Consider the following 24,968-nt stretch of genomic DNA (forward strand, 5'->3'; position numbering starts at 1 on the left):
AGCCTTAGCATGGAATGGTTGTGTTGTTAAAGTGCAAAGTATGGAACCCTGCGCAGATGGTCGGTCAATGTGACTTAAGCACCGTATGCGGTAGGTACTGGCTTGTTCAGTAGACTCTCCTCTACAGTTCCATTTTGGCAGGAAGCCTTAGCATGGAATGGTTGTGTTGTTAAAGTGCAAAGTATGGAACCCTGCACAGATGGTCGGTCAATGCGACTTAAGCACCGTATGCGGTAGGTACTGGCTTGTTCAGTAGACTCTCCTCTACAGTTCCATTTTGGCAGGAAGCCTTAGCATGGAATGGTTGTGTTGTTAAAGTGCAAAGTATGGAACCCTGCGCAGATGGTCGGTCAATGCGACTTAAGCACCGTATGCGGCAGGTACTGGCTTGTTCAGTAGACTCTCCTCTACAGTTCCATTTTGGCAGGAAGCCTTAGCATGGAATGGTTGTGTTGTTAAAGTGCAAAGTATGGAACCCTGCACAGATGGTCGGTCAATGCGACTGAAGCAGCATGTAGTCATTGAATTCTTGACAGCAGAAGGTGTCACCCCAAAGGAAATTCCTCAGAGAATGCAAGCTGTTTATGGAGATTGTGCTAATGTGAGTATTGTTCCGTCTTCCAGGAGTTTGGTTTGCATTGCCCCTTAGTTGCATAAAATAGCATCCCTTTGCATTTCCCCCAGGGTTGCTACAGTCTCAGTAGCACCCTGAAAGTTAATTATTAACATAAGCTGGAAGCCAGCCTGCAAACCTTTGCAGATATTGGTTTAAAAAGTATCCCTTTGGTCTAGAGACCGCCCTTTTTCCTGGGGATGAGATCTCCATTTTGGAAAGCTCTCCTGCCTTCTTTAGAATAGAAAAAGCCTCAGATGTGCTGGTGGCCAAGGTAGACAGCTCGGACAAGCCATTGTGAGTACGGTTGAGATTAGGGTTGAGGTTTTCCTCTCGCCTTTGAAACTAGCGTTGAACTCAGCTAGAGAAAGACCTGCTCTTTCTAAAGGACAGTAGCTCAGAGCTGGGGCAGGGAATATCTCCGGATTTCTCTGTTATTGAGTGATCCTGGATTAATGCGCCATCTGCGCCCATACCTTGGAAAGTCTGATTTGGCCACAGTGGTCCACGCTCTGGTTACATCCCGAATAGATTACTGCAACACACTCTACGTGGGGTTGCCTTTGAAGACTGTTCGGAGACTTCAACTAGTCCAACGGGCAGCAGCCAGATTACTCACCAGAGCACCATACAGGGAGCATACCACACCCCTGCTGTGTTAGCTCCACTGGCTGCGGGTCCACCTCCGACCACAATTCAAAGTGCTGGTCTTGGCCTATAAAACCCTATACGGCTCCGGCCCAGCTTACTTATCCAAACGTATCTCTCTCTATGATCCACCTCGTAATTTAAGATCTACTGGGGAGGCCTTGCTCTCAGTCCCACCAGCGTCCCAAACAGGTTTGGTGGGGACAGGGCCTTCTCGGTGGTGACCCCCCGCTTATGGAATTCGCTCCCCAGCAAGATTAGATCGGCGTCCTCCCTCCTTAAAGGTAAAGGTAAAGGTAGTCCCCTGACATTAAGTCCAGTCATGTCTGACTCTGGGGTGTGGTGCTCATCTCCATTTCTAAGCCGAAGAGCCAGCGTTGTCCGTAGACACCTCCAAAGTCATGTGGCCGGCATGACTTCATGGAGCGCCTCCCTCCTTACTTTTAGGAAAAAACTAAAGACGTGGTTGTGGAGCCAGGCCTTTGGCTAGTGGGCACAACAGCACTTTAGGCACTGAACTTGATCAATAGGATTGCTTGAAAATTGGAAAATGGCTTTATGACCTGTGATTCTGTGATCTGGTCTATGTGGTTATGTAATTTTAATTAATATCACTGCTTAATTGTTATGTAATGGATTTTAGATTGCTGTTTTATATTGTTGTTTTGATACTGTTGGCATTGAATAGTTGCCTGTGTTAGCCGCCCTGAGTCCGCCCTCGGGGGTGAGAAGACCGGGGTAGAAATGGTCTAAATAAATAAATAAATAAATTTTGACAAGCAAACCCTAGGAAGAGGCCACACCATCCACCGAAGCCAACTTGCAGGAAACAACAAACACACATTCAACCTGCGAACAAGTTAAAACAGGCCTAAAAGGTGAAAACAGTTTAAAACCACAAGCAAATTAATTTGAAGTAAATCAGTTCAGCCCAAAGGCGTTCATAAACAGCCATGTTTATCTTTCCTTGGTGCCTGAAGGAAGCCCAAATTTAATCAGCTTGGAAACAATGGAATGCAATTAATTTGGTTGCCTGGATCAAATTAATTGTGATTCTTTTGATAGAGCGGCACAGCTGACGGTCTCTCTGCCATGTTTGGAAGAAGTCAGCAATGCCATCAGCCAACAAAAAAATAATAACAAAGCCAGCGGACCGGATGGGATCCCTGCTGAAGTCTTTAAAGAGGGAGGACCTGAGCTGACACAACAACTGCACCAGCTCATAGAAAAAGTGTGGGTGACCAAGAAAATCCCAGCAGACTTCAAGGATGCCACCATCATCACCCTCTTCAAAAAGGGGGAAAGAACAGACTGCGGAAACTATCGAGGTATCTCCCTTCTAACCTCTGCTGGGAAAATCCTTGCAAGAATCCTTGCAAACCGCCTTCTGCCCCTCTCAGAAGACACCCTCCCAGAATCCCAGAATGGTTCCCCTCCAGAGGAACCGTGGACATGATCTTCACTGCACGACATCTCCAAGAAAAATGCAGAGAACAAAATCAACTTCTGTCCATGGCATTCATCGACCTTGCAAAGGCATTCGACACAGTTAATTGCAGTGCTCTCTGGACCATCCTCCACAAAATCGGGTGCCCAAGCAAATTTGTGAACATCCTGTGGCTCCTCCACGATGACATGATGGCAACAGTCTTGGACAGCAATGGCTCCCAAAGTGACCCATTTAAGGTGGAATCGGGTGTCAAACAGGGATGTGTTATCGCCCCAACTTTATTCTCCATCTTCATCGCTATGATACTTCACCTTGTTGATGGGAAGCTTCCCACCGGAGTGGAAATCATCTATCGGACAGATGGCAAGCTATTCAACCTCAGCAGATTGAAAGCCAAAACCAAGGTTAGAACAGCATCTGTTATAGAACTCCAGTATGCTGATGACAACGTCGTCTGTGCGCATTCAGAAGAAGATCTACAAGCCACTCTAAGCACCTTCACGGAAGAATACGAGAAGCTGTCATTAAACATCCAGAAAACCAAAGTGCTCTTCCAGCAGTCACCAGCCAATCCCTCTCCAATGCCAGAAATACAACTTAATTGTGTAACATTAGAAAATGTGGACCATTTCCGCTCCCTTGGCAGCCACCTCTCCACCAAAGTCAACATTGACACTGAAATACAACACCGCCTGAGCTCTGTGAGTGCTGCTTTTTTCCGAATGAAGCAGAGAGTGTTTGAGGACCGGGACATCCATAGGGAGACCAAGGGGCTTGTTTATAAATCTATTGTCCTCCCAACCCAACTCTACGCCTATAAAACGTGGACTGTCTACAGACGTCACATGCAACTCCTGGAACGATTCCATCAGCGCTGCCTCTGGAAAATCCTGCAAATCTCTTGGGAAGACAAGCGGACAAATGTCAGCGTGCTGGAAGAAGCAAAGACCACCAGCATTGAAGCAATGGTCCTCTGCCATCAACTCCACTGGACCGGTCACGTTGTCCGAATACCCAAAGATCACCGTCTCCCAAAGCAGTTGCTCTACTCCGAACTCAAGAAGTGGTGGACAGGAAAAGAGATTGAAAGATGGGCTTAAAGCTAACCTCAAAAACTGTGGAATAGGCACTGAGAGAGAACTGGGAAGCCCTGGCCCTTGAGCCTTCTGCTGGACTGGCCACATTGTCCAAATGCCCAAAGATCACCATCTCCCAAAGCAGTTGCTCTACTCCGAACTCAAGAACAGAAAACAGAATGTTGGAGGGCAGGAAAAGAGATTGAAAGATGGGCTCAAAGCCAAACTTAAAAACTGGCATAGACACTGGGAATTAGGAAGCCCTGGCGCTTGAGTGCTCAAGCTAGAGGTCAGCTGTGACCAGCAGTGCTGTAGAATTTGAAGAGTCACAAATGGAGAGCGAAAGAGAGCTATGTGCCAAGGGGAAGGCGCATCAAGGCAACCTCGACCGAGACTGCCTTCCATCTGGAAACCGATGCCCTCACTGCAGAACATGCAGGTCAATAATAGGGCTCCACAGCCACCTATGGACCCACCGCCAGGATACTGACCTTGAAGGACCATCATCCTTGGACAACAAGGGTATGCCTAAGTAAAGTAAGTACTTAAAAGTTATGTAAGTCTTCTTTGGTCATTATATTGAGTTTTGTAATGTGCCGCTATAAACCTGCCTTTTGATATTCTTCTTTTGTCTCTCTTCAGTAAACATTCCAAGCCTTTGCTATTTCCTGATAGCAGCACAGTGTCATCTACATATATTAAATAGTTGGTATCCTTCCTCATAAGATCACAACCAGATCACAACCAGATACAGTAAAGACATCTGCCCTTGTGCTGTGCTACTCTGCTGCTGAGTATGCATGCCCAGTGTGGAACACATCTCACCACGCTAAAACAGTGGATGTGGCTCTGAATGAGACATGCCGCATTATCATGGGGTGTCTGCGCCCTACACCAATGGAGAAATCACACTGCTTAGCTGGTATTGCACCACCTGACATCCGCTGGGAAGTAGCAGCCAATAGTGAAAGGACCAAGGCAGAGACATCTCCAGCTCATCCCCTGTTTGGGTATCAGCCAGCACGTCAACGACTTAAATCAAGACATAGTTTTCTAAGATCTATAGAGACACTCGCTAGAATACCTCAGCAAGCGAGAGTCCAAAAGTGGCAGGCTCAAACCCAGAACCTCAACCAATGGCTGATACCAAATGAGAGACTCTTCCCTGGGCACACAGAAGACTGGGCGACTTGGAAGGCGCTGAACAGACTGCGCTCTGGCACCACGAGATGCAGAGCCAACCTCAAGAAATGGGGCTACAAAGTGGAATCCTTGACATGCGAGTGCGGAGAAGAGCAAACCACTGACCACCTGCTGCAATGCACCCTGAGCCCTGCCACATGAAGCACAAGGGAGGACCTACTTGCAGCAACACCAGAGGCACTCCAAGTGGCCAGAGACTGGTCAAAGGACATTTAACCAACTACCAAACTCACAAGTTTTGTATTTTTCTGTTTTTTTGCTTTGTTCTGTTAGAAATATAATATAATGGACTGGTTGCTCTGACATGACAAATAAAATTATTTTGAGTTTTGTAATGTGCCGCTATAAACCTGCCTTTTGATATTCTTCTTTTGTCTCTCTTCAGTAAACATTCCAAGCCTTTGCTCTTTCCTGATAGTAGCACCGTGTCATCTACATATATTAAATAGTTGGTATCCTTCCTCATAAGGTTCTATAAAACTCTAGGACTCAGGGTCTATTCCTGTTTCCAATTTTGACTTTGCACCTGATCTTCTCTTTCTGTTTCTGAATTTGGCTTCTGCCTCATTGAGCAGTATGCTTATTTATTTATTTATCGTGTCATCCGCAACCAGAACATTGTATTACATTTCTAACAGAACAAAACAAACAGATAAAAAAACCCACAAATTTTCCAAACTTGGTAGTTGATTAAATGTCCTTTGACCGGTATCTGTCCCCTTGGAGTGCCTCTGGTGTTGCCGCAAGAAGGTCCTCCATCATGCATCATGTGGCAGGGCTCAGGTTGCATTGCAGCAGGTGGTCAATGGTGTGCTCTTCTCCACACTCGCATGTCAAGGATTCCACTTTGTACCCCCATTTCTTGAGGTTGGCTCTGCATCTCGTGGTGCCAGAGCGCAGTCTGTTCAGCACCTTCTGTGTGCTCAGGGGGAAGTCTCTCATCTGGTATCACCAACGGATTGAGGTGCTGGGTTTGAGCCTGCCACTTTTGAACTCTTGCTTGCTGAGGTGTTCCAGCGAGTGTCTCTGTAGATCTTAGAAAACTATTTCTTGATTTAAGTTGTTGACGTGCTGGCTGATACCCAAACAAGGGATGAGCTGGAGATGTCTCTGCCTTGGTCCTTTCACTATTGGCTGCTACTTCCCGGCAGATGTCAGGTGGTGCAATACCGGCTAAGCAGTGTAATTTCTCCAGTGGTGTGGGGCGCAGACACCCCGTGATAATGCAGCATGTCTCATTAAGAGCCACATCCACTGTTTTAGCGTGGTGAGATGTGTTCCACATTGGGCATGCATACTCAGCAGCAGAGTAGCACAGCGCAAGGGCAGATGTCTTCACTGTGTCTGGTTGTGATCCCCAGGTTGTGCCAGTCAGCTTTCGTATGATATTGTTTCTAGCGCCCACTTTTTGCTTGATGTTCAGGCAGTGCTTCTTGTAGGTCAGAGCACGGTCCAGAGTGACTCCTCTCAGGTATTTGGGTGCGCTGCAATGTTCCAGTGGGATTCCTTCCCAGGTAATAATCCTCAGGGCTTGGGATGCTTGTCTGTTCTTAAGGTGAAAGGCACATGTCTGTGTATTAGATGGATTAGGGATCAGCTGGTTTCCCCTGTAATAGGCAGTAAGAGCACCTAGAGCTCCGGAGAGCTTCTGTTCAACCATCTCAAAGCTCCCTGCTTGAGCGGTGATGGCACGATCATCAGCATAGATGAAACTCTCTGTCCCTTCTGGCAGTGGCTGGTCATTTGTGTAGATGTTGAACATGGATGGAGCAAGCACGCTCCCCTGAGGCAGGCCGTTCTTCTGTTTCCGCCATCTGCTTCTCTGGCCCTGGCACTCAACAAAAAAGCTCCTGTTTTGTAGCAGGTTTCCTATGAGGCGGGTGAGGTGGTCGTCCTTTGTGATACTATACATTTTTCTCAGGAGGAGGCGGTTCGTATGCTGACTTATGCTGACTTTTGGCCACACATGGCTATCCCTATTGTCATGCAAAGTCTTCCGAGGCGGCACCAACTTGAATGGGCAATTGGGAACCCATTTGTTTCTCAAAAGACCCGGGAAAATGCTGGGATTGATGGGATGATCAAGAGATAACTGTCTCCATTCTTGTCGCTATAGGAATGTCATCATAAATACCAGCAAGCCAAAAGTTACCAATATACAACAGGGTGTCTTCAGCAAGTGAAAATAAAACACTTCTACTGAACTTTTGGTTTCCTTCCCTGCTTCTCTTGTACAAATAGATAAAAAGAATAGCCTGTGATATAAACAACACAAAGTGAAACACAAATTAAATATATCACAATATTGTCACGTTAGAAGAGACCACAAGGGCTATGCAGTCCATGTCTGGCTCCATTCAACTTTCCAATGGCTTTTGTTCTGAGATGTTTTGCAGCATAGAATCCTAGAATCATTGAGTTGGCCATCCAGTCCAACCCCATTCTGCCAAGAAGCAGGAATATTGCATTCAAAGCACCCCTGACAGATGGCCATCCAGCCTCTGCTTAAAAGCCTGCAAAGAAGGAGCCTCCACCACACTCCGGGGCAGAGAGTTCCACTGCTGAACGGCTCTCACAGTCAGGAAGTTCTTCCTCATGTTCAGATTGAATCTCCTCTCTTGTAGTTTCTTGTATCTCTCTTGAATTGCGGTTCCCAGAATTGGACACAATATTCCAGTTGTGGTCTAGCCAAGGCAGAATAGAGCATGGGGAGCATGACTTCCCTTTAGTCCAGCAAGGAAAACCTAATCCATCTAAAACACAGACGTGTGCTTTCCACCTTCAGAACAGACAAGCATCTCGAACTCTGAGGATTCCCTGGGAAGGAATCCCACTGGAGCATTGCAGTACACCAACATACCTGGGAGTCACTCTGGACCGTACTCTGACTTAGAAGAAGCACTGATTGACTATCAAGCAAAAACTGGGTGCCAGAAATAATATTGTACGAAAGCTGACTGGCACAACCTGGGGATCACAACCAGACACAGTGAAGACATCTGCCCTTGCGCTATGCTACTCTGCTGCTGAGTATGCATGCCCGGTATGGAACACATCTCACCACACTAAAACAGTGGATGTGGCTCTTAATGAGATATGCCACATTATCATAAGATGTCAAGGCAGCCGTTGCCAGAAGGGACAGAGTTTCATCTATGCTGACGATCGTGCCATCACCACCCAAGCAGGGAGATTTCAAATGGTTGAACAGAAGCTCTTCAAAGCTTAGGTGCTCTTACTGCCTATGACAGGGAAAACCAACTGAATCCTAATCTATCTGAAATGCAGACAATTGCTTTTCACCTTAAGAATAGACAAGCATCTCGAGCTCTGAGGATGACCTGGGAAGGAATCCCACTGGAGCATTGCAACATACCCAAATACCCGGGGGTCACTCTGGACCGTGCTCTGACTTACAAGAAGCACTATCATGCAAAAAGTGGATGCTAGAAATAGTATTGTACGAAAGCTGAACTGGCACAACCTGGGGATCACAACCAGGCACAGTGAAGACACTTGCCCTTGCACTTTGCTGCTCTGCTGCTGAGTACGCATGCTCAGTGTGGAACACATCTCACGACGCTAAAACAATGGATGTTGCTCTTAATGAAAGATGCCGCATTATCACAGGATGTCTATGCCCCACACCACTGGAGAAATTATACTGTTTAGCTGGTATCGCACCAACTGATATCCATCAGGAAGTAGCAGCCTGTAATGAAAGGACCAAGGCAGTGACATGTCTGACCCATCCTCTGTTTTGATATCAGCCAGCATGTCAACACCTTAAATCAAGAAACAGCTTTCTAAGATCTACAGAGATGCTCTCAGGAACACCTCAGCAAGCAAGAGTCCAAAAGTGGCAGGTGAAAACCCGGAACCTCAATCAGTGGCTGAGACCGGATGAGAGATTCCCTCCTGGGCACACAGAAGACTGGGCGACTTGGAAGGCGCTGAACAGACTGCGCTCTGGCACCACGAGATGCAGGGCCAACCTCAATAAATGGGGCCACAAAGTGGAATCCTCGACATGCGAGTGTGGAGAAGAGCAAACCACAGACCACCGGCTACAATGCAGTCTGAGCCCTGCCACATGCACAATGGGGGACCTTCTCACAGCCACACCAAAGGCACTCCAAGTGGCCAGATACTGGTCAAAGGACATTAACTTTGTGTTTCTAAATACATAATAATTCTCAATTCGCTTCTGACACGAGAAATAAATGGGAATCTAGAGACCTCCATCAACACACATGCACAACGCCTGGCGCTTTGAGCGAAGCATCTTTCAAAACCAGAACACTTCCTTTTGATGAAACCTGAAAGGCGAACTCTCTCGAGTGTTGTGTTCAGAGCAGTAGTAGTTTACGATACGGCTGCAAATTTGTTTTTGGGAGTTTTTTGGAAGCGTGCATCTGTTTGGCGGTTCCCTTGCCAGGATCTCATTCCTGACGGCAACAAGCGTTGCACGGCGCTTAAGGTTCGGCACCGGCTGCCAGGAATCTCCAACGGGATAATTCCATGACCTTGGAAACCCAGCAGATGCATTCCACATCTGCCCAGGATGGGAAAGCGGGAGGCCGTTGGGCGTGTGAAAAGCGGGGTGGGAAAAGCAGATGCACCGAAAAAGAAATGTTGGTCCAGCCAATCCCACTCTCCTGCAAGTCTAGGGAGCTGCCCAACAGCATGCTGGTCAAGCTGCTCGTCCATTTAGACCAGCCATGGGCCAACTTTGGCTCTCCAGGTGGTTTATTATGTACTAGCTTAGGGACCTGGCAATGCCCACGTTATTTGCAAAAGGCATTTTTCAACAAAAGATCTCTCACCTCTCAACAAAAGATTTTCCCAGGCTCAGGCAGGTCTTCAATTGCTAATGAAGGTGGTCAGTTGAAACATTCACACCTAGCTGCAGCAGAGAAGAGCTCTTTGCCCCACCATTCCACAGATATATAAACCCATTTTCCTATTTCCAACAGACCTCACTACCTCTGAGGATGCTTGCCATAGATGCAGGCGAAACATCAGGAGAGAATGCCTCTAGAACATGGCCCTATAGCCCGAAAAAACCCACAAGAACCTTGAAAAGGGCATTGTTTGTTTTGGGGTGTTAGGTCATATCATTTAGTTAGTTAGTTAGGCAATCCCTCATTGTCCAAGTAGGATAGTCTTCCAAGGTCAGTGTCCTGGCGGTGGGTCCATAGGTGGCTGTGGAGCCCTATTGTGAGAGCCGTTCAGCAGTGGAACTCTCTGCCCCGGAGTGTTGTGGAGGCTCCTTCTTTGGGAAGCTTTTAAATAGAGGCTGGATGGCCGTCTGTTAGGGGTGATTTGAATGCAACATTCCTGCTTCTTGGCAGAATGGGGTTGGACTGGATGGCCCAGGAGGTCTCTTCCAACTCTTTGATTCTAGGATTCTAGGATTCTTGATCCACATGTTCTCCCGCAGTGAAGACATCAGTTTCCACATGGAAGGTGGTCCTGGTCAGGGTTGGCTTGACGTGCCTTCCTCTTTGCACGTTTCTCTCTTTCACCCTCCATTCATGCCTCTTCAAATTCTGCAGCACTGCTGGTCACAGCTGACCTCCAACTGGAGCACTCAATGGCCAGGGCTTCCCAGGTCTCTCTCAGTGTCTATGCCACAGTTCTTGAGGTTGGCTTTAAGTCCATCTTTCAATCTCTTTTCCTGTCCACCAGTTCTTGAGTTCAGAGTAGAGTAACTGCTTTGGGAGATGGTCATCGGGCATTCGGACAACGTGGTCAGTCCAGTGGAGTTGACAGCGTAGGAGCATAGCATCAATGTTGGTGGTCTTGGCCTTCTCCAGCACGCTGACATTTGTTGGCTTTGAGCCCATCTTTAAATCTGTTTTTCTGTCCACCGACATTATGTTTCCCATTTTTGAGTTCGGAGTAGAGCAACTGCTTTGGGAGACGGTGGACAGGCATTCAGACAACGTGGCCAGTCCAATAGAGTTGACAGTGTAGGAACATCGCTTCAGTGTTGGTGGTCTTTGCTTCTTCCAGTACGCTGACATTTGTCCGCTTGTCTTCCCAAGAGATTTGCAGCATTTTCCGGAGGCAGCGCTGATGGAATCGTTGCAGGAGTTGCATGTGACGTCTGTAGACAGTCCACGTTTCACAGGCATATTTTTCCTGTCCACCATTCTTGAGTTCAGAGTAGAGCAACTGCTTTGGGAGACGGTGGTCAGGCATTCAGACAACGTGGCCAGTCCAATGGAGTTGATGGCGGAGGACCATCGCTTCAATGTTGGTGGTCTTTGCTTCTTCCAGCACGCTGACATTTCTCCCTCTGTCTTCCCAAGAGATTTGCAGCATTTTCCAGAGGCAGCGCTGATGGAATTGCTGCAGGAGTTGCGTATGACGTCTGTAGACAGTCCACGTTTCACAGGCATATTTTTCCTGACCACCATTCTTGAGTTCAGAGTAGAGCAACTGCTTTAGGAGATGGTGATTGGGCATTCGGACAACGTGGCCGTCAGTCCAGCAGAGTTGATGGTGGAGGACCATCGCTTCAATGTTGGTGGTCTTTGCTTCTTCCAGCACGCTGACATTTCCCCACCTGTCTTCCCAAGAGATTTGCAAGATTTTTCAGAGGCAGCGCTGATGGAATCGTTCCAGGAGTTGCGTATAACGTCTGTAGACAGTCCACGTTTCGCAGGCGTAGAGCAGGGTTGGGAGGGGAATGGCTTTATAAACAAGCACCTTGGTCTCCCTACCGATGTCCCGGTCCTCAAACACTCTCTGCTTCATTCGGAAGAATGCTGCACTCGCAGAGTTCAGGCGGTGTTGTATTTCAGTGTTAATGTTGAGTTTGGTGGTAGAGGTGGCTGCCAAGGTGAACTCCAACTCCCATCATGCCAGCTTAACCCCCTGAATCTCCATCAGTGATTAAAGTTTGTCACGTTGGGCAAGTTTGCTCTCTAGATGCATCATTGGTGGAGTCCATGTGCAGGATGAACCATGCATCCCCTTACCAAGAAGCAGGAAAATTGCATCCAAAGCACTCCCAATAGATGGTCATCTAGCCGCTGTTCCAAAGCCTCCAAAGAAGAAGCCTCCACCACACTCTGAGGCAGAGAGTTCCACTGCTGAACAGCTCTCACAGTCAGGAAGTTCGTCCTCATGTTCAGATGGAATCTCCTCATAGAAAACCTGCTACAAAACAGGAGCTTTTTTGTTGAGTTTCAGGGCCAGAGAAGCAGATGGCGGAAACAGAAGAACGGCCTGCCTCAGGGAAGTGTGCTTGCTCCATCCATGTTCAACATAGAATCATAGAATCATAGAATCAAAGAGTTGGAAGAGACCTCCTGGGCCATCATCCAGTCCAACCCTATTCTGCCAAGAAGCAGGAATATTGCATTCAAATCACCCCTGACAGATGGCCATCCAGCCCCTGTTTCAAAGCTTCCAAAGAAGGAGCCTCCACCACACTCCGAGGCAGAGAGTTCCACTGCCGAACGGCTCTCACAGTCAGGAAGTTCTTCCTCATGTTCAGATGGAATCTCCTCTCTTGTAGTTTGAAGCCATTCCTCCATTGCATCCTAGTCTCCAGGGAAGCAGAAAACAAGCTTGCTCCCTCCTCCCCCCTGTGGCTTCCTCTCACATATTTATACATGGCTCTCATCATGTCTCCTCTCAACCTTCTCTTCTTCAGGCTAAACATGCCCAGCTCTTTAAGCCGCTCCTCATAGGGATTGTTCTCCAGACCCTTGATTGTGTAGGTGAACTACAACTATAAATCCACCCAAAGACCACCTCTACTTTTTGTTGGTCATGAGGGTTCTGTGTGCCAAGAGCACTGAGTCACAACACTAGAGATCCCAGTTGGAAGCATTGTTTGGTGTGGTGGGCCTTGGGCAAGCCACATTCTCTCAGCCTCAGAGGAGGGCAAAGGCCAAACAATCTTGCCAAGACACCCCCATGATAGGTTCACCCAAGGGTCACCATAAGCCGGATCCAGCTTCACAGCACACAACGAACAACACAATGCACCTCCAAGGAAGGGGATGGATGTGGCAAACCTCAAACAGGGAAATGGGGATAGATTTCTGAGAAGCCGAAGAGTAAACCAACACAGATTCTGTTATCGCTACTTGACGCTTATTGTGAGTGGCCATTGTGCTCCTCTTGTGTGCCTTGGAGCTTTGCAGAGATAGACTACAGAGCTGAACCCCACGGCCTTTGCATCCCATTGTTTTAGCTCGTGCCCATCGAGATAATACGTCCATTAAGGGCAGAAAGCCTTGTGATAAGGTGGGCTCTGCTTCACAAACACAATGGCTTGAATCTTTAAGTCTTCACATGCACAGAAATGTCCTTAGACATATAGGTGTCTGTTTTGGGCCAAGTTGTGGTGACTGTGTCCAGTTGGCAGTACTGCAATGGGAGGTCCCAAAGCGTCATGGCTGGACATACAGTGATGCTTTTTTGGAGAACTGCTCATCGGGTTCCGCAATGTGAACCTCTTATTTCACTGACTTTGCAAGCACTGACTTTGCAAGCACAGACATGAAATAGGTGGCACAATAATAATCATACATTGGGTTGTTGTAGGTTTTTTTGGGCTGTATGGCATCATCCCCCATTCTGTATCTTATGATATTGGGTTGTTGTAGGTTTTTTCGGGCTATATGGCCATGGTCTAGAGGCATTCTCTCCTGACGTTTCGCCTGCATCTATGGCAAGCATCCTCAGAGCTACTGAGGCCTGTTGGAACTAGGAAAAATGGGTTTATATATCTGTGGAATGACCAGGGTGGGACAAAGGACTCTTGTCTGCTGGAGCTTTGTGGAAATGTTTCAACTGACCACCTTGATTAGCATACAATGGCCTGGCAGTGCCTAGAGCAAACTTTTGTTGAGAGGTGATTAGATGTCCCAGATTGTTTCCTCTCTGCTGTTTTGCTGTTGTAATTTTAGAGTTTTTTAATACTGGTAGCCAGATTGTGTTCATTTTCATGGTCTCTTCCTTTCTGTTGAAATTGTCCACATGCTTCTTGTGGATTTCAATGGCTTCTCTGTGTAGTCTGACATGGTGGTTGTGAGAATTATTTATTTATTTATTTACTTTACTTTACTTTACTTATATACCCCTGTTCTCAGCCCGAAGGCGACTCACAGCGGTTCACAACAATTAAGAACAGCAAAAATTCAATGCTACAGTGTAAAAACAGTTAACAACCTAACATATTACATAATTAATAAACAATTACTACAATAACCATTCACTATTCACTATCGCCTCATCATCAAAAGCATGGTCCAGATTTGTCATCCATTATTCCGTTCCAATGTTCATTAACCAATCATTGCACTAATTATTCGAACGCCTGCTCAACAGATGGCCATCCAGCCTCTGTTTAAAAAAGCTTCCAAAGAAGGAGCCTCCACCACACTCTGAGGCAGAGAGTTCCACTGCTGAATGGCTCTCACAGTCAGGAAGTTCTTCCTCATGTTCAGATGGAATCTCCTCTCTTGTAGTTTGAAGCCATTGTTCCATTGCGTCCTAGTCTCCAGGGCAGCAGAAAACAAGCTTGCTCCCTCCTCCTCCCTGTGGCTTCCTCTCACATATTTATACATGGCTATCACATCTCCTCTCAGCCTTCTCTTCTTCAGGCTAAACATGCCCAGCTCCTTAAGCCGCTCCTCATAAGGCTTGTTCTCCAGACCCTGGATCATTTGAGTCGCCCTCCTCTGGACACATTCCAGCTTGTCAATATCTTCTTTTGATGTCAATGCTTCTTTTGATTTCCCTGCAATGCCATTATTTTCATTCAGACAGACGGCTATGAATTCCAAGGCCCATCGGTCAACGTGCCGAGTCTTCCAAGAAGGTTAAATCATAGAATCATAGAATCCAAGAGTTGGAAGAGATCTCCTGGGCCCTCCAGTCCACCCCCATTCTGCCAAGAAGCAGGAATATTGCATGCAAATCACCCCTGACAGATGGCCATCCAGCCCCTGTTTAAAAGCTTCCAAAGAAGGAGCCTCCACCACACTCCGGGGCAGAGAGTTCCACTGCTGAACGGCTCTCACAGTCAGGAAGTTCTTCCTCATGTTGAGAGTTTGGAAACCACGGCTGTCGAACAGCTCACTTTTAAATCGGGTTTGCACATTTTAGTTCTCAGTTTGCTAAAAGGAGTCTTGGAGGCCCATGCTGAGAATCTGCGTCCGAATGCCTCATCTAGGCCACAAGTGTCACAGCGACATTGTGGGAAACCATATTGCATAAGCAAAAAGCGAGGCTTACCTCGGTGATGATGAAAAAGTCGTCGCCCGGCTGCCCCTGGACCACAATTTTCTCTCCGTCCTCAAACTGGACAGGTTCCAGCGCATCGGCCACCGTCAGTCGCTCCCATTTGTCCAGGGATTCTAAAACATCAACAAGCGCAATCAGACATTTGGTCCACTTGCTTGCCACAGGTCACTTCAGTGGCTGTTTCAGTGGCTGAGCACATGAAAGCCACCTGCGGCCACAACAAAAGCCTGATATTTATGAGATTCTAAGATTTCCCAAGCTTCCCACTCCTGCCCCTTTAAAATGTTTCATGTAGAGCATTGACTCCCTTGGGTGATCTTTTCAATGCTTGTTATGGACGTGGCACGTGGAACGCGTTCTCTCCCTCAGCTGCAGAGCTTTGGTGTTTGGTTGAGAAAGATCATAGATGGCAATGTCGTGATTTTCAGAAGACATTCATGGGCAAGGAAGAGGTGGTTTGGCAAGTTCCTTCCTCTGAAATATAACCAGGTATTTGTGGGCAGTCTCCTGTCCAAGTCATGAGAAAGGAGAGGAAGGGTGGAAGCAAAGAGCAAAGGAAGGAAGGAAAGAGGTAGAGAGGGAAGGAAGGAGAGAAAGAAAGAAAAAAGGGAAGGAAGCAAAGAGGGAGTGAAGAAGGGGGAAAGAAGGAGAGAGGGAGGGAGGGAAGGAAAGAGAAGGAAGGGTGGAAGCAAAAAGCAAAGGAAGGAAGGAAAGAGGTAGAGAAGGAAGGAAGGTGAGAAGGAAAGAAGGAAAGAGAAGGAAGGGTGGAAGCAAAGAGCAAAGGAAGGAAGGAAAGAAGTAGAGAGGGAAGGAAGGAGAGAAAGAAAGAAAAAAGAGAAGGAAGCAAAGAGGGAGTGAAGAAGGGGGAAAGAAGGAAGGTGAGAAGGAAAGAAGGAAAGAGAAGGAAGAGTGGAAGCAAAGAGCAAAGGAAGGAAGGAAGGAAGTAGAGAGGGAAGGAAGGAGAGAAAGAAAGAAAAAAGGGAAGGAAGCAAAGAGGGAGTGAAGAAGGGGGAAAGAAGGAGAGAGAGAGGGAGGGAAGGAAAGAAGGAAAGAGAAGGAAGGGTGGAAGCAAAAAGCAAAGGAAGGAAGGAAAGAGGTAGAGAAGGAAGGAAGGTGAGAAGGAAAGAAGGAAAGAGAAGGAAGGGTGGAAGCAAAGAGCAAAGGAAGGAAGGAAAGAAGTAGAGAGGGAAGGAAGGTGAGAAAAAGAAAAAAGAGAAGGAAGCAAAGAGGGAGTGAAGAAGGGGGAAAGAAGGAAGGTGAGAAGGAAAGAAGGAAAGAGAAGGAAGAGTGGAAGCAAAGAGCAAAGGAAGGAAGGAAGGAAGTAGAGAGGGAAGGAAGGAGAGAAAGAAAGAAAAAAGGGAAGGAAGCAAAGAGGGAGTGAAGAAGGGGGAAAGAAGGAGAGAGAGAGGGAGGGAAGGAAAGAAGGAAAGAGAAGGAAGGGTGGAAGCAAAAAGCAAAGGAAGGAAGGAAAGAGGTAGAGAAGGAAGGAAGGTGAGAAGGAAAGAAGGAAAGAGAAGGAAGGGTGGAAGCAAAGAGCAAAGGAAGGAAGGAAAGAAGTAGAGAGGGAAGGAAGGAGAGAAAGAAAGAAAAAAGGGAAGGAAGCAAAGAGGGAGTGAAGAAGGGGAGAAAGAAGGAGAGAGGGAGGGAGGGAAGGAAAGAAGGAAAGAGAAGGAAGGGTGGAAGCAAAAAGCAAAGGAAGGAAGGAAAGAGGTAGAGAAGGAAGGAAGGTGAGAAGGAAAGAAGGAAAGAGAAGGAAGGGTGGAAGCAAAGAGCAAAGGAAGGAAGGAAAGAGGTAGAGAGGGAAGGAAGGAGAGAAAGAAAGAAAAAAGGGAAGGAAGCAAAGAGGGAGTGAAGAAGGGGGAAAGAAGGAGAGAGAGAGGGAGGGAAGGAAAGAAGGAAAGAGAAGGAAGGGTGGAAGCAAAAAGCAAAGGAAGGAAGGAAAGAGGTAGAGAAGGAAGGAAGGTGAGAAGGAAAGAAGGAAAGAGAAGGAAGGGTGGAAGCAAAGAGCAAAGGAAGGAAGGAAAGAAGTAGAGAGGGAAGGAAGGTGAGAAAAAGAAAAGAGAGAAGGAAGCAAAGAGGGAGTGAAGAAGGGGGGAAAGAAGGAGAGAAAGAGGGAAGGAAGGAAAGAAGGAAAGAGAGAAGGAAGGGTGGAAGCAAAAAGCAAAGGAAGGAAGGAAAGACCCTTCGTAACTTCCAAGATGCAACCAGGCCTGATGCCTTTTATTTATTGATTTACTTATTACTTATTTACTTCATTTATATACCACTTTTCTCAGCCTTTGGGCAACTCAAAGCGGTTAACAATTGCAAAATTCAATGCTCAAACATCATAAAAGGAGTTTAAAAAGAGTTAAAAACAATGATATAATAGACAATCAGTTAAACATAACTATAACATCTCATTTTGGATTTTTAGACTAAATAGAATCATAGAATCCTAGAGTTGGAAGAGACCTCCTGGGCCATCATCCAGTCCAACCCCCTTCTGCCAAGAAGCAGGAATATTGCATTCAAATCACCCCTGACAGATGGCCATCCAGCCTCTGCTTAAAAGTTTCCAAAGAAGGAGCCTCCACCACACTCCTGGGCAGAGAGTTCCACTGCTGAACGGCTCTCACAGTCAGGAAGTTCTTCCTCATGTTCAGATGGAATCTCCTCTCTTGTAGTTTGAAGCCATTCCTCCATTGCCTCCTAGTCTCCAGGGAAGCAGAAAGGAAGCTTGCTCCTTCCTCCCTGTGGCGTCCTCTCACATATTTATACATGGTTATCATGTCTCCTCTCATCCTTCTCTTCTTCAGGCTAAACATGCCCAGCTCCTTAAGCCGCTCCTCATAGGGCTTGTTCTCCAGACCCTTGATCATTTGAGTCGCCCTCCTCTGGACACATTCCAGCTTAGAGTCAATATCTCTCTTGAATTGTGGTGCCCAGAATAGGTCAGGTTGGATCTACACTGCCATATAATTCAGGTGATCAAAGCAGATAATCCACATGATCTGCTTTGAACTGGATTATATGAGTCTACACTGACATATAATCTGCATGACCTCCAAGGTCATGTGGCCATTGGGATGACTGCATGGAGCACCATTACCTTCCTGCCGGAGCAATACTTATTGATCTACTAAATTCAAACCAGATAATCTGGATTTATACTTACCCCCAAAATCAATTCAGCACCTTGGACAGCTCTTTTCATATTCAGACTGTGGCTCCTTCTACACTGCCATACAAAATCCAGATTCTCTGCTTTGAACAGGACAATATGGCAGTGTGGACTCATATAATCCAGTTCAAAGCACATAATGGGGATTAAAGGTAAAGGTTGTCCCCTGACGTTAAGTCCAGTCGTGCCCAACTCTGGGACTCTGGTGCTCATCTCCATTTCTCAGCCGAAGAGCCGGCGTTGTCCATAGACACCTCCAAGGTCATGTGGCCACTGCCATGGCTGCATGGAGTGCCATTACCTTCCCGCCGGAGTGATACCTATTGATCTACTCACATTGGCATGTTTTTGAACTGCTGGTTGGCAGAAGCTGGGGCTGACAGCGGGAGCTCACCGACTCTGGTGCTCATCTCCATTTCTAAGCCAAAGAGTCAGCATTGTGTGTAGACACCTCCAAGGTCATGTGGACAGCATGACTGCATGGAGTGCCGTTACCTTCCCACCGGAGCAGTACCTATTGATCTACTCACATTTGCATGTTTTCGAACTGCTAGGTTGGCAGAAGCTGGGGCTAACAGCAGGAGCTCACCGACTCTGGTGCTCATCTCCATTTCTAAGCCGAAGAGCCGGCGTTGTCGGTAGACACCTCCAAGGTCATGTGGACAGCATGACTGCATGGAGCGTCGTTACCTTCCCACCGGAGCAGTACCTATTGATCTACTCACATTTGCATGTTTTTGAACTGCTAGGTTGGCAGAAGCTGGGGCTGACAGCGGGAGCTCACCAACTCTAGTGCTCATCTCCATTTCTAAACCAAAGAGCCAGCGTTGTCCGTAGACACCCCCAAGGTCATGTGGACACTGCCATGACAGCATGGAATACTGTTACCTTCTGAACTGCTAGGTTGGCAGAAGCTGGGGCTGACAGCGGGAGCTCACCAACTCTGGTGCTCATCTCCATTTCTAAGCCAAAGAGCCAGCGTTGTGTGTAGACACCTCCAAGGTCATGTGGACAGCATGACTGCATGAAGCGCTGTTACCTTCCCACCGGAGCGGTACCTATTGATCTACTCACATTGGCATGTTTTCGAACTGCTAGGTTGGCAGAAGCTGGGGCTAACAGTGGGAGCTCAGCGACTCAAGCACTAAAGACCTGGCTTTTTACTAGAGCATTCGATCCCTGTTAATTTTTAATTTTTGTATGTATGTATTTTATCTTTTACAATTTAGCTGTAAATCGCCTAGAGCATTCTCGGATGGAGGGCAATTAATAAGTAATTAAATGATGATGATGATGATGATGATGATGATGACGACGACGACTCTGGTGCTCATCTCCATTTCTAAGCCAAAGAGCCAGCGCTGTCCATAGACACCTCCAAGGTCATGTGGACAGCATGACTGCATGGAGCGCCGTTACCTTCCCACTGGAGCAGTACCTATTGATCTACTCACATTTGCATGTTTTCGAACTGCTAGGTTGGCAGAAGCTGGGGTGGCAGCGGAATCTCACGCCGTTCCCCGATGATGATGACGGCGACTCTGGTGCTCATCTCCATTTCTAAGCCAAAGAGCCAGCGCTGTCCATAGACACCTCCAAGGTCATGTGGACAGCATGACTGCATGAAGCGCCGTTACCTTCCCATCGGAGCAGTACCTATTGATCTACTCACATTGGCGTGTTTTCGAACTGCTAGGTTGGCAGAAGCTGGGGCTGACAGCAGGAGCTCACCGACTCTGGTGCTCATCTCCATTTCTAAGCCAAAGAGCCAGCGCTGTCCATAGACACCTCCAAGGTCATGTGGACAGCATGACAGCATGAAGCGCCGTTACCTTCCCACCGGAGCGGTACCTATTGATCTACTCACATTGGCATGTTTTCGAACTGCTAGGTTGGCAGAAGCTGGGGCTGGCAGCGGAATCTCAAGCCGTTCCCCGGATTTGAACCTGCGACCTTTCGGTCAGCAAGTTTAGCAGCCCACTGGATTATTTACTTTGATAATCTGGATTATATGGCAGTGTAGATCCAACCTAAGGCCATATAAAATCCAGACTATTTACTTTGAACTGGATTACGTCTGTATGGCAGTGTAGACAAATACGAGGTTAAATTTCAGAGGAAGGAACTGGCCACAACCACCTATTCCTTGCCCATTAAAATCTTACGAAAATCATGACATTGCCATCCCTTGGCTTCAAAGCACATACGCACACCTGTGATAGTCCCTTTTGCCAAAATCCAGAATGGATTGTTTACCCCACTGACATGGAAGTCACTGGCCAACCCTGTATGGGCATAATGGGACTAAAAGATGGAAAGAGTCGAGTTGAGCAGGACTGCAGGTGAGAGAAGTAACTTTTCAGGCTACAGATCTCCAGGCCCATTCACCTGTCTGTAATGAACATGCAAAGGAAGGCAAAGTGGCGCACCTAGGATGGAAACCTTGCTGAGGAACTCTTCGTACATCTTCCGTTTTCTCAGTGTGCTGCCCTGAAAAGGAAAAGAAAGGCGAAAACACAGTCAGAAAACACCTGTAAAAGAGACAGGTATACATGAAACATCAATTACATTTGAGTTTAGACTTGGATCCCATCTCCAAGATGTTTCGTGACAGACCTCCTATGCTGACGATCATGCCATCACCACCCAAGCAGGGAGTTTAGAAATGGTTGAACAGAAGCTTTGGATGCCCTTACTGCCTGTTACAGCTTGTACCATCGATGCTTAACATTGACCCACATTACCAGACACTGCCAGAAGGGACAGAGTTTCATCTATGCTGACGATCGTGCCATCACCACCCAAGCAGGGAGCTTAGAAACAGTTGAACAGAAGCTCTCTGAAGCTTTGGTGCCTTACTGACTATTACAACTTGTACCATCAATGCTTGACATTGACCCAAATGACCAGCCACTGCCAGAAGGGACAGAGAGTTTCATCTATGCTGATGATCATGCCATCACCACCCAAGCAGGGAGCTTTGAGATGGTTGAACAGAAGCTCTCCGAAGCTTTGGGTGCCCTTACTGCCTATTACAGCTTGTACCATCAATGTTTAACATTCACACAAATGACCAGCTACTGCCAGAAGGGACAGAGAGTTTCATCTACATTGACGATTGTGGCATCACCGCCCAAGCAGGGAGCTTTGAAATGGCTGAACAGAAGCTCTCTGAAGCTTTGGGTGCCCTGCCTATTAGAGCATCAATGCTTAACATTGACCCAAATGACCAGCCACTGCCAGAAGGGACAGAGAGTTTCATCTATGCTGACGATCGTGCCATCACCGCCCAAGCAGGGAACTTAGAAACGGTTGAACAGAAGCTCACCAAAGCTTTGGGTGCCCTGCCTATTAGAGCATCAATGATTAACATTGACCCAAATGACCAGCCAGTGCCAGAAGGGACAGAGAGTTTCATCTACGCTGATGATCGTGCCATCACCGCCTAAGCAGGGAGCTTTGAAATGGTTGAACAGAAGCTCTCTGAAGCTTTGGGTGCCCTTACTGCCTGTTACAGCTTGTACCATCAATGCTTAACATTGACCCAAATGACCAGCCACTGCCAGAAGGGACAGAGAGTTTCATCTATGTTGACAATCGTGCCATCACCGCCCAAGCAGGGAGCTTAGAAACGGTTGAACAGAAGCTCACCGAAGCTTTAGGTGCTCTTACTGGCTATTGGAGGGAAAACCAGCTGATTCCTAATCCATCTAAAATGCAGACGTGTGCTTTTCATTTTAAACACAGACAAGCATCTCGAGCTCTGAGGATTATTACCTGGGAAGGAATCCCACTGAAGCAGTGAAGCACACCCAAATACCTGGGAGTCACTCTGGACTGTGCTCTGACTTATAAGAAGCAATGCTTGAATATCAAGCAAAAAGTGGGTGCTAGAAATAACATCATGCAAAAGCCGACTGGCACAACCTGGGGATCACAACCAGACACAGTGAAGACATCTGCCCTTGGCTTGGCTACTCTGCTGCTGAGTATACATGCCCAGAACACTTCTCACCACGTTTAAATAGTGGATGTGGCTTTTACTGAGACATGCCACATTATCACAGGATGTCTACAACACCACACATGGCGTTACCCATCTCCATAAACCATATTTACAGCCTCGTTTTTGGAGCCAGGCCCAACTGTAATAGGATTGAATGGTTCAGTTAGTTGCCTGCCCTTGGTGGGTGGGAGAGAATTGAGGAGGGGGATCTTGCGGGAGGGAGAAGGCCATAGAAACGTCCGCTCTTTCCTTTCTGGCAGCTGAAAAACAAGCGAATGTTGTGATTCACGCCCTGCTGTGCTCAGCTCAAGGGGCCAAACGCACAGCCTTTCAGATGTGCAACCAATGCGCTAATCGATTCATCACACCGATTAAGACTGTTCAGGCTCGGCGTCTTAACACGGAGCTGGACAGAAATCGCTTCCTCGGTTTCTCCTCGCTGGGTCCGCACCTGCCAGCCTCCACTTTGGAGGCCAAAAGGCTTCCTGGCGAGGGTGACATGTTAATCTTTCAAAGGACGGGAAAAGCAGAGGCGAGGCTACTTGTTGGGCTGGAGAAGTTAAGCCCTAAACAAAGGGTAGTATTTGCTTCTTGGAGGAGAGTGGCCTTCATCTTCCAAACACTGCTGCCAAGGTTCGGAGACCTTCCTTCTCTTGGACTACGATTCCCACCGGTTGGCAGATTCTGGGTGTCAGGATTCAAGCAAGGAGCTTCTTTGCCTCCTTACTTGGACTCTAACACTTGTCGATACCACTCAACAGGGAGCCATGGTGGTGCAATGGGTTAAACCCTTGTGCCAGCTGGACTGCTGACCTGGAGGTTGGGTTGCTGACCTGAAGGTTGCTGGTTCGAATCCGCAAGATGAAGTGAGCTCCCATCTGTCAGCTCTAGCTTACAGGGACATGAGAGAAGCCTCCAAGCAGGACGGTAACATATCTGGGCATCCTCTGGGCAAGATCTCTGTAGACAGCCAGTTCTCTCACAGCCAAAGCAACCTGAAGTATGTTCAACAGTGACAAATGCAAGATACTCCACTTTGGCAGAAAAAATGAAATGCAAAGATACAGAATGGGGGACAATGCCTGGCTCGAGAGCAGTACGTGTGAAAAAGATCTTGGAGTCCTCGTGGACAGGAAGGTAAACATGAGCCAACAATGTGATGTGGCGGCAAAAAAAGCCAATGGGATTTTGGCCTGCATCAATAGGAGCATAGTGTCTAGATCTAAGGAAGTAATGCTACCCCTCTATTCTGCTTTAGTTAGACCACATCTGGAATATTGTGTCCAATTCTGGGCACCACAATTCAAGAGAGATATTGACAAGCTGGAGTGTGTCCAGAGAAGGGCGACTAAAATGATCAAGGGTCTGGAGAACAAGCCCTATGAGGAGCGGCTTAAGGAGCTGGGCATGTTTAGCCTGAAGAAGAGAAGGCTGAGAGGAGATATGATAGCCATGTATAAATATGTGAGAGGAAGCCACAGGGAGGAGGGAGCAAGCTTGTTTTCTGCTTCCTTGGAGACTAGGACGCGGAACAATGGCTTCAGACTACAAGAGAGGAGATTCCATCTGAACATGAGGAAGAACTTCCTGACTGTGAGAGCCGTTCAGTAGTGGAACTCTCTGCCCCAGAGTGTGGTGGAGGCTCCTTCTTTGGAAGCTTTTAAACAGAGGCTGGATGGCCATTTGTCAGGGGTGATTTGAATGCAATATTCCTGCTTCTTGGCAGAATGGGGTTGGACTGGATGGCCCAGGAGGTCTCTTCCAACTCTTTGATTCTATGATTCTATGATTCTATGAAACCTTTGTGCCAGCTGGACTGCTGACCTGGAGGTTGGGTTGCTGACCTGAAGGTTACTGGTTCGAATCCGCAAGATGAAGTGAGCTCCCATCTGTCAGCCCTAGCTTGCAGGGACATGCGAGAAGCCTCCCAGCAGGACGGTAACACATCTAGGCATTCCCTGGGCAACGTCTCTGTAGACAGCCAGTTCTCTCACAGCCAAAGCAACTTGAAGTATGCTCTCAAGTCACTTCTGACACGAAAAAAAAGAAAACTGGGCATCCCCTGGGCAAGTTCTCTCACAGCCAAAACAACTTGCAGTAAGTTCTCAAGTCGCTTCTGACATGATAAAAAACTGGGATTTAGCTCTAGCTTGCAGGGACATGAGAGAAGCCTCCCAGCAGGATGGTAACACATCTGGGCATCCCTTGGGCAACGTCTCTCTGGATGGTCAGTTCTCAAGCAGCAGAAGCAACTTGCAATAAGTTCTCTAGTCACTTCTGACATGATAAAAAAAAAACCTGCTCATTGGTACGGAATACTGGGATTTATAGATTGGCAAAGTACCAGCACTCTTTGAGAGAGAAGGCGAATGCAGGGAGTTGTAAAATTACAACTCCTTGGATTCCACAGCACTGAGTCGTGGCAGCTAAAGTAGTCAATGCCCCTTTGGTCCCTCTAAAGCAGAGGTGAACTTTCTCATTTCTAGATTATAGTTTGGAGACTGGAACCCTTGCAATCCCTCATCATGATTGGCTTC

General features: G+C 47.3%; 1 protein-coding gene across 2 annotated transcripts in view; it reads right to left on the reverse strand.

The window, feature by feature from the left end:
• LOC132780031 (cAMP-dependent protein kinase type I-beta regulatory subunit) overlaps nt 1–24,968 on the reverse strand; it is a 218,707-nt gene that overhangs the window by 31,724 nt on the left and 162,015 nt on the right. For both annotated transcript variants that reach the window (XR_010908815.1, XM_067461656.1), the window contains exons 8-9: nt 20,855–20,915; nt 15,254–15,375 (exon numbers count right to left, since the gene is read on the reverse strand). Coding sequence is in view for 1 of the 2 variants with exons in the window: in XM_067461656.1 (XP_067317757.1) it covers nt 15,254–15,375; nt 20,855–20,915 (183 nt within the window). In the remaining variant the exon portion in view is untranslated. The remainder of the gene's footprint in view (nt 1–15,253; nt 15,376–20,854; nt 20,916–24,968) is intronic.

The sequence above is a fragment of the Anolis sagrei genome, chromosome Y (genome assembly GCF_037176765.1).
Source record: "Anolis sagrei isolate rAnoSag1 chromosome Y, rAnoSag1.mat, whole genome shotgun sequence".
Classification (NCBI taxonomy): Eukaryota; Metazoa; Chordata; class Lepidosauria; order Squamata; family Dactyloidae; genus Anolis; species Anolis sagrei.